The 12,522-nt window shown below is 56.0% G+C and overlaps 1 protein-coding gene across 4 annotated transcripts in view; it reads left to right on the top strand.

Moving 5' to 3' along the window:
• Positions 1-12,522, top strand: part of RANBP3 (RAN binding protein 3) — a 51,194-nt gene that overhangs the window by 37,276 nt on the left and 1,396 nt on the right. For all 4 annotated transcript variants that reach the window (XM_069591373.1, XM_069591377.1, XM_069591376.1 and 1 more), the window contains 11 exons: positions 463-528; positions 1,352-1,444; positions 2,585-2,703; positions 3,752-3,868; positions 5,556-5,659; positions 6,685-6,763; positions 7,783-7,885; positions 8,296-8,405; positions 10,069-10,189; positions 11,858-12,000; positions 12,282-12,465. In XM_069591373.1, coding sequence (XP_069447474.1) covers positions 463-528; positions 1,352-1,444; positions 2,585-2,703; positions 3,752-3,868; positions 5,556-5,659; positions 6,685-6,763; positions 7,783-7,885; positions 8,296-8,405; positions 10,069-10,189; positions 11,858-12,000; positions 12,282-12,465 — 1,239 coding nt within the window. The remainder of the gene's footprint in view (positions 1-462; positions 529-1,351; positions 1,445-2,584; positions 2,704-3,751; positions 3,869-5,555; positions 5,660-6,684; positions 6,764-7,782; positions 7,886-8,295; positions 8,406-10,068; positions 10,190-11,857; positions 12,001-12,281; positions 12,466-12,522) is intronic.

The following is a 12,522-nucleotide window of genomic DNA, read 5'->3' on the forward strand; positions in this document are numbered from 1 at the left end:
TTGATCTTTCACCACAGAAAACCGTATCTCATTTCCCGGACATCTGCTGTAATGCAGAACTTTTCCTGATAGCAGTGTGTCCTCCAGGATAGGGAGCTGGGTCCCAGGGAGGGCCAGTCTTCTGGGGCTCCCTGATTGTCCTTGGGGCCCTCAGCCCCTGCAGGCAGCTGGGTAGACAGGCGGAGGCCTGACCAGTCCTGCACTCACCCTGCAGTCTCTGCTGCCAGCAGTTCTCCTAGAGCCAGCACTGCCTGCGGCCCTCCGGCCTCCTCCCTGGGCTGCCCCATAGACGGGACTGGACCACCCTCTGCTTCTCTGTTTGAACTTGGAAATATTTGCCCTGGTTCTCCAGGCTCACGGCCACTGAAGCCCAGACTGCAGGCCTTGGCCGCCCCAGGTCCCTCCGGCTTTGTTGCTCTGCCCCAGCAGGCCTGCTTTCCATCTTCTGTTTTGTGCTTGTAGAGGAAAAGAGCAGTGGGTTCCGGTTGAAGCCACCGACGCTGATCCATGGCCAGGCCCCTAGTGCAGGTGGGTGTCTGCCTTCGAGGAGACGTGCAGGGCAGCAGCCTCCCAAGTGCCAGTGCGTGCTGGGCTCCCTCTCCTGACACTTGAGCACCGAGAGTTCCCTCAGATCAGGAGGTGCTCCGTCCAATGAGCCCGCTGCCCGGAGGAGGAGGAGGCGGGGAAGGGTAGGCTTGGCTGGGGTGGGGCGTTCAGGCTCTGTGCACGGCAGTCCTGTCATCGGACTATCTTCCCAGAGCATTCTGGCCACAGCGTTAACCCAGAGTAGCAGAGTGGCCATGAGTGAGCGGGGCCCAGGCTGGTGCCATCCACATCCAGTGGGGAGCCCGTGCAGGGCCAGGGACGTTCTCGTGGTCCTTGCTCCGTGTTTGGCAGAGGGATCTTCTCAACGTGGCATTTTGAGAAGCACATGTAAGGGGTACCTTTACGTGACCCCTTGTGGAGTCCTAAACTCTGAGAGGTCAACCATGCCTTCACTGCTTTCCCCTCACCGTCTGCCCTTGACCCACAAGACCAGCTGTCCTTTGGCTCCCCTGTAGTATTACCATACTCCCTGGATTAATCTACAGGCAAGATCTGTTTCACGGAGTGTTTTATTGAGCCACGTATAAAAAGAACAATAGCTGGAATGTGTGTCTAACTGTAAAGAAAATAGCTTGAATTTTCTTTCTTTACTGTACTTCCTGTAAAGCCCAGCCTAGGAGGGACATCACGTGGGGCACTGGGGGTACTTCTACAAGTGCCTGAGCGTGGGGGTCGTGGGACCGGAGGGGTGGGACCGGAGCCCGTGGGGTCGGAGGGACCAGGGCAAGCCAGCCTGTGTCGCCAGGTCTGCCAAGCCAAAAGCCCAAGGAGCAGCAGCGCAGCGTGCTTCGCCCGGCAGTGTTACAGGCCCCGCAGCCAAAGGCGCTCTCACAGACAGGTGAGTCACGGCCCCGAGCCAGGCTTGCACAGGAGGGTGCAATCACTGTCCCTCCTGCGGTGCCAAGGCTCCCAAGAGCCAGGGCCCACCCCGGGTGCGCAGCTCAGCCCTGTGCATCTCCAAGCCTGGAGGAGTGACCTGATTAGAGGTAGTCTCACCTCACTCCCCAAGCTCGAGATGTAGCTCCTAAGCCATGTTTCTGTTATATCCGCATACCAGGTGTGCTTTGCAGTTGATCTGTAATTTTTTAATCACGATGGGCTTTTCTTCTTAATCTTTCCCTGCAATTTAAGAACTCCTCATCGGGAACAGTGCTACAGCCCACCTGGGAGAAGCAGTTGGTATTTATGAAGAGTTTTAATTACATGGAAAATTGTTTGATCTAACGCTGAACAAAGCCAGATTTGAAGTTGTACAAGTCACATAGTTGCAACTACTTAAAAGGGAAAAGTGAAATGTTAGTCACTCAGTTGTGTCTGACTCTTACGACCCCATGGACTGTAGCCCGCCAGGCTCCTTTGTCTGTGAGATTCTCTAACCAAGAATACTAGAGTGGGTTGCCATGCCCTCTTCCAGGGGGTGTTCCCGACCCAGGGATCAAACCCACGTGTCCTGCATTGCAGGTAGATTCTTTAACGTCTGAGCCACCAGGGAGAGGAGTGCATAGAAAAAACACTTTATTAGTAAAACTAGTTTTATAAAATTTATAACTATTCCCCAAATACGTTCTCTTTTTTGTTTCTTATTAGTAGTACGTCTAAATAAACTGAAAATTCATAGGGTTCTTTGTAGAATTAACAATAATAGAGTCTCAGTTTTGTGAGGTTTTCGTTTGGTATTTGGGTTTTTCTAACCTAAGAATTTGTGATTTTCAGTATTGACTCCATATCATTTTTCTTTAAGCATGGTTATCTTTTCAATTTTCTCGCTGTATTCCATAGCATGTGGGATCTGAGTTCCCCAACTGGGAATCAAACCCGGGCCCCCAACAATGGAAGAACAGGGTCCTAACCACTGGATCCCCAAGGAAGGCCCAGATCCTATCCTTTGAGAAAGAGTCCACTGTTGGGCCCCAGTGGTAGGAAGGGGCAGTAGAGGTGGTCCAACCTCTGAGACGCCCTCCGTCTTTTTTTCCCACAGTCCCGAGCAGTGGCACCAACGGGGTCAGCATCCCAGCAGACTGCACAGGGGCAGCAACATCAGCCTTGCCTGACAACCCAGCCTGGAGAAGTCCATCTGATGAGGCGCCAGCACTTGAGGTCTGTCCTCAGTGGGGCAGGGAGCGCGCCACATGCGAGGCCTCTCGGGATACAGCTGAGCTCGTGGGCTGTGGGCCACTTTGGGCCGTGTCCGAGCTGGCCTGTTCTCAGGCTGCCTGATTTGCCCGGAGGGATCCTTGGGTAACCACAGCTGACTGGCCAAGTCACCAGGCTGCCAGGACCCCATGCTTGGTTCTGAGAGAAATGGGCCACGAGCAGGGCTGTGCCACTGAGGGGGTCTGCGTCTCTCCACGGAGAGCTATCTCCTCACCCTCTCGCACGGACAAGCAGCTCCTATGGATTTGTACACGCGCTCTGCTTCTGGTGGCAGAAGTGTGCCTGGGAGTTGGCTCAGAAATCGTTCTTTAGAAGAGAAGACTAGCTGTGGGATTCTATAGGCCAGATGTGTTTTCCTATAGCATTTCACAGCAGCTGGAAAATACGGGACATTTAACGAAGAGCCTGCATTTGTGGTTGGCAGGTCAGACCTGAAACCCGAGCTGCAGTCACACAACCCGAGGGTCCATGTGCAGAGACCGCTTGCACCCGTGTGTTTATTTCCACGCCATCCATCTGGGCAGATACAATGCTGCCTGGGCTTCTCCACCTCCCCGCCCACGCTCCCCACCCCCACCGGATGTTGAGGCTCAAATGGGGAAAATGAACATGTGCAATTCAGTCTTCATACGTCCCTGAGCCCCCCACCCTCCAACCACAGTCGGCAGAATTGGAAGAGGAATCGTTCCCACAGCCTACAGCTTCTCAGAAACTGGTGGCCGGGTCTCCAGGGCAGTGAGCTTGAGGAAGACCCAGAAGTGACCCCAGCCCACCCATCCTACTCCCCACCATCCTTCACCAGCATCCCCAGTGACAAGGGCACTGCCCAGAGCTTGCCCCATCCTAGGTGGTCTCCCCAGCACCCCCCACCCAAGGGCCTGCACCACAGGATTCATGCTGAGTAGATGTAGAGACGTGAGACAGCTCGTCTTGCTTCCTAGGGGTGGGGTGTTCCTGCTTCTCAGCTATCCTGTTTGCTTGTTTTAACCAGGAGAAGTCCCAGAGAAAGGAGTCTAGCAATGCTTCCGAGGAGGAGAACTGTGAGAAGAAAGAGCAGGGGACCCAGCAGGCATTCGTGTTTGGGCAGAACTTGAGGGACAGAGTGAAGGTAGGTGGTTGGAGAGCCCGGTGAGCTGGGGACTAGTGAAGCAACCTGCCTGTGCCTCCCCCAGCTTCATTTTCCCAGAGATGGGGAGCAGGGCCGTGTCCAGGGTGATACCCTGCTGCGCTGCTGGCTGCGTACCACCCCCACCCCAAATTGTGGAGCTCGGCAGGGCTCCCAGCAGCCAGCCCCCTCATGCTCCAGGAACAAGGTCAGGGAGGTGACTGAGCCCTGACAGCTGATGTTTTTACGGCAAAGGAACGAGCAGATGTTAGTGTCTGATGCTTTCAGCGTCTCCAGAGACTCTTATCCTTACTGAAGAGTTCTCAGCACTGGCAGTGTTTAGACTGGATCCTTCTTACTTCCGGGAGGCGTGTCCTGGGCACTGAGGGTGTTCCCCAGCCCCGCCCTCTGGATGCCTGTCCCTGCCAGTGGTGACCGCAGGAAGCGTTCCTGCGAGTGCTGACCCCGGGGGCTTCATCACCCCCAGTGAAAGCTGCCGCCATTTGTTTTCAGGTAGGACAGCTGGGACGATGCTTTGTTCTCTCCCTAGAAGGCAGCAGGCTCTGCCCTTCCTGGCTGCCCCCAGCTGTGTTGGTCTGCTCTTGGGAGCTTTGAGTCGGGGGTAGGGAGCTTGTGGCCATGGCAGGGGCTCTCTTTTGGGGACCCCGCTCTCTGGCCCTCTGGGAGACCTGTCCCAGCCCTGGATGCAGAAGGTCCGTCTGCACCATGTGCATCAGCTCATCAGGCAGGAGCTTCTGGAGGCTGGGTCTGGGGACAGCAGTCATTGTCACAACTGGAGGGTAGGTGCACTGATGCTGAGTAGGTGGAGGCCAGAGCCGCTGACCAACACACTGCAGTGCCCAGGATGCCCCCTCCCCACTCAGGGACCCAGCTAGGTGCGGGGTCAGTGGTGTGGAGAGTGGGGAGCCCTGAAGTGAGGAGACGAGAGTCTGGGGTGCAGGGAAGGTGTCTAGCCGCACTAGTTGCTTCCTTCTTTGGTGCCCGCTGTCCAACAGAAGCACGGATGCCCCCAGAGACACAAGTAGGTGTTGATGTTGCACAGCTTTCGGCAAAATAACGAGTCCCTTGGCAGCCGCTCCCTTTCCGGAGCAGGAAGGAGGAAAAGAGGGACCTGGGCCTTCAGGTCGAGTCTTCCATGCTGCCTTGAGATTGGGGTGGGGCAGCGTCTCATGGAGGCCCCTGGGTCTCAGGGCCACATCCTGGCTTCTGCATGGAGAATGACTTGAAGGTGTGGTTTCTTAACCCCTCTGAGCCTCTGCTTCCTCTCTCAGAACACAGTCGCTAACACCCACCTCACAGTGTTCCCAGGAGAATTGTACTGGAGAATGTGTTTAACCAGGGCAGCACGACAGTTGGCATAAAAGAAGCCTCAAGAAATGAGGCTTCTGTTTATGATGAACCCTTTAATATATGAAATTTGTACATGATCTGTAATCTCTTGGTGCAGAAGCATTGGTGGAAAATGCTAACAGGTTGCCAGCCCAAGTGTTTTTTTAAACAGAGGAGAAAAGGCTTCCTAGCATGGACTGTTTTTACATCTTAACTGTAACCCCCAGAACGCATGCATGTAGATGGAGCTGTGTGTCGGCACAGGGCCTGTGCAGATGGGCTGAGCTGCTGAGGCCCTGAACATGCCGTCCCCTGAACAGTGTTTTCCCTCATTTCCCAGTTGATCAATGAGAACACTGAAGTGGCAGACATGGAGAACGCCGGACACCCCAGTTCAGAGACGCCAGCTGCGACCAATTACTTCCTTCAGTATATCAGCTCCAGGTGTGTGCCTCGGGCTGGGGCCTAGCCTTGCTCGGGGAAGCCTCTGCCTCAGGGGGACCCACAGTCACCCACTGTCCCTGGACCAGCCTAGTCCTTCCTTGGGAGGGTGGGGGGCCCAGGCAGCCAAACTCCAGTCACCTCCAGCCCTCCTTCCCTACTTGGTCGGGGGGTGGGGGGCACTGCAGTGGACAGCTGAGGTAGGACTGCAGTCCCGTGGGGTTGTCCAGCCCATCCTGGAAGTGGCCTCTGTCACCAGGTGCTGGATCCGGGCTCCCTGTTGGCGCTGCTGGCAGGGGCATTCACCCACAGCCTGGCTGCTGGGGTGTCTGGGGAGGAAGGCACACCCTGCCTGGGAGTTGGGCCAGCAGGGCAGGCACCATTCAGACGCCAGCCTCCAAGAGGCCTGGCGGGATCAGTGACCTGCTGTTCGGCAGCCTGGCCCCCAGTTAGTGGAGCACATCAGTTGTTTTAAGACATGTTTTATGCACCTCAGTGTTTCCCACATTGGGAGGCGCGTGCAGCCTATGATGTCTTAACCTGGATGAAGTTTGACAGCCGTGGCAGTGGCCATTTGCCGAGCGCTCCCTGAGGGCCGTCCTTTGTCACCCACCTGCAGCCTGGTAGGAGGTGTCACCTCCTTGGTGTGGGGCCGGGGGAGGGGCCCAGAGAGCTGCACCACGTCTCAGAGGCATGTTTTCGGGGAATGGGCAGATGGCCCCTGCACTCAGCCTCTCTGTGATGGTGCCCTCCTCCGGGGGCTGGAGAGATGGGCGTCCGGTGTGTCTCACAGTGACTAAGCAGTTGGTGCCAGGCAACTGGAGCCAAAGGTTCCTGTTTGCCTCCCAGTGGGGCCCAACCCAGAGCCTGTGGGGTCCTGTCCCTGGCGAGGCAGACCGGCCCACTTGGCCTTGTGGGGCCTCGGCTGCTTTCTGCTCCAGCCGTGCGTGTTGTGTGTGCAGGCTTGCACACCGCTGGCCTTGTGTCCCTGACGCCCCACACTCACTCAGAGTGCATCTCCTCTGCAGCTTAGAGAATGCAACCAACAGTGCCGACGCCGCCAGCAGCAAATTCGTGTTTGGCCAGAACATGAGTGAGCGCGTGCTGGTGAGTGACCCCGTGGAGATGATCCTTGGGGCCCAGAGACTTCCAGAGCCACCCGCAGGTCACAGGGGCACATGGGGTGTGCCTGCTGTGACATTAGAGTGCTTTCTTTTGCCGAGTAAGAGAAAGAAGACCCAACTCAGACTCAGCCTAAACAGCGTGCGGGGCCAGGAGGGACAGACCTGGCGGCCCAGGGAGGCTCTGCGGGAGCCTGGGTTGCCCTTCCTGTCATTGCTCATCTCAGGGCAAGTGGGGCAGCTGGCGGCCAGAGCCCTCAGCTGTGTGCTGCTGGAACCACCACAAGCCACCTCTGACGCCAGGGGAGGGTGGCCCCACCCCGACTGTGAGGCCACAGCACGGAGTGGGTGGTGGGGGTGTCACCCTCGGACGGGCCCCCACAGTGTCCCCTGCACCCATAACACATACCTCGGGTCGTCTTCTGGCCCAGGATGGGCTTCTAGAATTGTTACCTGCTTCCTTATTTTTTCCTTTTATTCCCCCAACCACACATTCCCACCCTCGTTGTATCCATTTGTGAGGGTGGCTCAGGTGCTGGTGGGGGCTCACCTGACTCCGGGCACCTTGGTCTCTGTGTTGATTATGCTGAGGAACTCCCTGCTGCTTTTCTTGAGTATCAGTAGTGTTCTTTTTCGATTACAACGAAGTAGTCAAAGAATTGCCTCACAGACCAAGGTGACCAGGTGGCCTGTGGTCAGTTAGTGGCCCCCGCCTCCTGGTGATGCCAGAGAGGTTCCAGAGGCAGTTCACATACAACGTCCAGGGCAGGCCTATGTCTAGGGTGTTGTCCGAGGATGCTCAGCGAGTGCTGAGTGGAAAGGGGCTGGGGCTGGGCAGCTCCCCAGGCTCCCAAGAGGGAAGCTGGCTGAGAGAAACCCTCTGCCCAGAAGAGAACATGCCGAGAGCCACCTCCCAGCAGAGGGGCCTCCTGTCTGCAGTGGTCAGCCCACTGGGACCACCTCCCCACGTACCCACCTTCTTCTGTATACCTTCACTCCCCACAGAGCCCACCCAAGTTAAATGAACTCAGCTCAGATGCCAACAGAGAAAACACAGCAGCAGAGTCCGGATCCGAGTCCTCGTCCCAGGAGGCCACCCCTGAGAAAGGTAGGCCTTGGTCCTGTCCCAGGAGGGTGGCCGGGGACACTGTGAACTGCAGCCATGAGTGCGGGCATCCAGTTAGCAGAAAGGGGCTTGGCCAGCTCAGGACAGCCAGGCCCAGGCATTGCCTGGTGACCCAGAATGGGGTGAGGTGTCTGTCCCCGACCGAGGCAGCTGAGGGGTTACTCTTCAGCACCCTCAGAGGTCTCGCTATCTTCTGTTCTCCCCGGAGCTAGGAGAGTGGGAACCGGAGCTGTGCTGGCCGCTCCTGGCAGAGTCACAGGGTGCGTTAGCAGGGTCCCCTGTGGGCCAAGGTGTGGCTCCCAGAGGCACTGGCCCCCTTGGGGTGTCCCATGCGGTACACCGTCCCCCCAGCCAAGTCAATAGTCAGTGGCATTGAGCTAATCACTTTGCAGAGTCCCTGGCTGAGTCAGCAGCTGCCTACACCAAGGCGACGGCGCGGAAGTGCCTGCTAGAGAAGGTGGAGGTCATCACCGGGGAGGAGGCCGAGAGCAACGTGCTGCAGGTGAGTGCCCACCTGCTTGTGCCGCACGGTCTGTCTCAAGACAAATTACAGACCTGAAACAGACACTTCTTCCTGCCGCCCGCTTAGCAGCTCTGACTGTCTCGTCCCAGTGTGCTGTGTCCTCCTCTTAGCCCAGACTTCACGGCCCTCCTGCCACGTCCCCACGGTCCTCCCTTTCTGGGGAGGCAGGTCAGGGCGGTAGGGCTCCATCTGCCCTTCATCCTTCCACACGTACCCGAATGTGTGTCTGTAAACCACATACATGTGACTTTGGGGAGTTTTCTGTGGTACTGCTGTATCCCTACTCACAGGTTCATTTTACTACCAAGAGATGTTGACTTAACAAAGATCTACGGACTTCTTTCTGTAAAGGGTTACTTATGGTCTCTGTTGCACTTTTTTAAACATAAAACAGCTTTGTTGAGATACAGTGCACATGCTATGAAATTCACCTTTTTTAAAGTGTACAGTTCAGTGATTTTTAGCACATTCAGAAAGTTGTACAAATGTCATCACTGCTTTAGAACATTTTTGCCCCAGAAAGAAGCCTTATGCCCATTGCCCTTCAGCAGTGATTTCTCCATCCCCCTCTCCGCCAGCCCCTGGCGACCACGAATCCTCTCTCTCTCTCTGGATGTGCCTGTTCTGGGCATTTCATGTCAGCAGACTCATGCTGTGTTGTCTCTGGGGTCTGGTCTCTCTCACTGAGCAGCATGTTCTCAGGGTTCGTCCCTGTTGGAACATGTGTCAGAGCCTCGTTCTTCATGACTGAGTGACTGTCCACTGTACAGATGGACCACGTTTGCTCATCCCATCTCCTGTTGGTGGACACCTGCTTTGTTTGCACTTTGGGGGAATTAATGATACCCCATGAACACTCGCGGAGAAGGCAATGGCACCCCACTCCAGTACTCCTGCCTGGAAAATCCCATGGGTGGAGGGGCCTGGCAGGCTGCAGTCCATGGGGTCGCTAAGAGTCGGACACGACTGAGCGACTTCACTTTCACTTTTCACTTTCCTGCATTGGAGAAGGAAATGGCAACCCACTCCAGTGTTCTTGCCTGGAGAATCCCAGGGACGGGGGAGCCTGGTGGGCTGCCGTCTATGGGGTCGCACAGAGTCGGACACGACTGAAGCGACTCAGCAGCAGCAGCAGCAGCGTGAACACTCGTGTACAGGTTTCTCAGTGCACCCCTGCTTCACTCTTCTTGGGCAGATGCTTACAAGTGGGATTTCTGGGCTGTGTGATAAGTCCGTGTTTAACGCTTTAAAGGACAGTTTTCCACAGCAGCTGCACCAGTTGCCATTTCCATCGGCGAGGTGTGAGGGTTCTACTTTCTCCACATCCTCCAGCACCTGTTTCCATCTGTCCTTTGGTTACAGCCATCCTAGTGAGTGTGAAGTGGTGTCACATTGTGGATTTTTTTATCTTTTTATTTACTTGGTTATGTCTGGTCTTAGCTGCCCTATAACATGTAGGATCTTAGTTCCCCGAGCAGGGGTGAACCTGTGTCCCCTGTACTGGAAGACAGATTCTTAACCGTAGGACCACCAGAGAGGTCCCCCACATTGTGGTTTTGATTTGCATTTCCATAGTGATTTTTTTTAATACCCTTCTGTTTGTTGAACCTAGTGGTTCATGCACGTTTGCCTTGTGTTGCAGATCCAATGTAAGCTGTTTGTCTTTGACAAGACCTCGCAGTCGTGGGTGGAGAGAGGCCGGGGGCTGCTCAGACTCAACGACATGGCGTCAACTGACGACGGGACGTTGCAGTCCCGACTAGGTGAGCTGTGGCCGGGTTCCCGTGAGGGGCCTGGGGGATTCGGGCCCCCGACGTGTGTCCATGGCCAGCCCTCAACCTGAGGGACCCATCCCACCCAGCCCAGAGGCTCCCACTGCCAGTCCTTCTCTGATTCTCTTTCTGACTCTGAAAATAGATAAAAGGATTCAGCAGTTTTTGAACTTATTTTTCGATAATAAAAGTGCCAGTTGTTTTATGGTGGGAAAACAAAGAAATCAAACATCAGCTAAAATCTCACTATGAAAAAGGGAAATCCCTGCTGAGAACATTTGGGTAGATCCATTCCTGCTCTGTGGCCCTTTTTTAAGGAAGTGGGGCGATTCTGTCTTACCCTCTTACCCTCACTCTCTTTAGTGAGCATGTTCCTGTGTTGTTCCATTTGCCTTAAAACATGACTTAAAAAGTTCTTGAAAAACTTCCACATTAATATTCCACTGACTGAATATATTTTAGCCATTTCCCTTTTGATGGACGTTTGGGTTCCTAATTTTTCTTGACTCATAATGTTTCCGGTACTATTTTTTACATGAATTTTATTCCTGAAAGTATGATTGTTACAAAAAGTATGTATGTGAGTATGTTTGCATATGTGTGAGACATGTGTACTCATCTTTTTTTTTTTTGTAAGTTATCCTCCCAAATTAAAAGTTGTCATCCGACTTTTATAGAAATGTTGATCCCTGGCCCAGGTGTAGCTCACACTGTGTCCTTTCAACAGTGTTCTGTGTGCTTGGGCTCAGAACTGGAACAGAGATGGAAATGGCCCTCCTGTTCGGGCACAGGTCTTTGCACCCCTGCCCGTAGACATCCCTTTGTTTCTTTTCCAGTTTTTCTAATGGAAACGTGCAAGCAGGGGGCAGAGAGGGCACAGGATTTCAAGACCCCAGGTCGTGGCTTATCCCCTGGTCATCAGGCTGTGGTCAGCTTCCTTGCAGCCATGCCCTCCCCTCCTCATTGAGGTCCTTTCTGGCCATGCTCTCCTTTCACCCCACACAGCCTTTGACCCTTGGCACAGACAGACCTTCCTTCAGAACTCACCTTGGGGGGTGGGGTGGGGGCACCTGGATTGGGGTGACCACATCTAACCTGCTCCAGGTTTTCAAGGTTGGGGCTTAGACAGGAGGGTAGGCCGGGTCAGGTCAAGCAGGATGACATTGACCTCGGGCTGGCTGTGGGTGGAACTCAGGTCTCACCTGCGTTTCCGAGGGAAGGGTCTGTCCCAGGTTCTCTCCACCGAGTGCTGCCCTCAGCCATCTCCTGAGGGATGCGCTGAGCAGCAGTCAGCCCCAGCATTTCCTCCTAGTGTTCAGCTCCTCCTCATGGGGCGGGAGCTTGACCTTGGCTTGTGGGTGACGACGGTCAGGGGGTGTCAGCTTCATGTGGCATGTCCCCAGTGTGCAGCCCACCCTCATGCCGCATGCCCCCTACTGCCCCCTAACTAGCCCCTTTCCCAGGAAGCCCGTCCAGGCACCACTTCCACCCACTGCACTCACCTCAGTGGCAGGGGTGCCAGGGCTGCTGCTCTGCAGACGGGCGGGTGGGAGGCTGTCGTGGGATTTCTCCCTGGGATGTTGACTTTCCTGCAGGTGTGTCTGTTTTCCTGGGGTAGGGGGCGGGGGCGGGCAGGACTGACGTCCTCACTGGTTGCAGTGATGCGGACCCAGGGCAGCCTGCGACTGATCCTCAACACCAAGCTGTGGGCCCAAATGCAGATGGACAAGGCCAGCGAGAAGAGCATCCGCATCACGGCCATGGACACTGAGGACCAGGGCGTGAAGGTCTTCCTGATCTCGGTGAGCAGCCCCGGTAGAGGCCAGGCGGCTGCCAGGCACAAGCGGGCAGCTCCACGTCCAACACTGGGCGCCCTGCACGGGGGCCTGGCCAGGGAGAGCAGGAGGCCTCCAGGGTCGGGAGGGCAAGACCTGCACCCACAGGAGCTTCTGTTTGCTGCCCCCAGGGTTTGTTGAGGAGGGAGGTCAGGCACCCCACTCCGAGTCCTGGCCTGGGGGCTTCATTGACTGAGGAGGGGTCTCCCCGAGAGGCCTAGTCACCTGGCCCTCCCCTCTGCCCCCAGGCCAGCTCCAAGGACACAGGCCAGCTGTATGCGGCCCTGCACCACCGCATCCTGGCCCTGCGTAGCCGCGTGGAGCAGGAACAGGAGGCCAAGGCACCAGCCCCTGAGCCTGGGACCGCCCCATCCAACGAGGATGACAGTGATGACGACGATGTGCTGACCCCGTCGGGGGCCCCCACAGGCGGTGAGTCGGATGTCCCAGGGCGGCCCGGGCTGGGGCTGTGTCCCAGGCAGGGACTTG

This window comes from Ovis canadensis, chromosome 5, assembly GCF_042477335.2.
Source record: "Ovis canadensis isolate MfBH-ARS-UI-01 breed Bighorn chromosome 5, ARS-UI_OviCan_v2, whole genome shotgun sequence".
Lineage (NCBI taxonomy): Eukaryota > Metazoa > Chordata > Mammalia > Artiodactyla > Bovidae > Ovis > Ovis canadensis.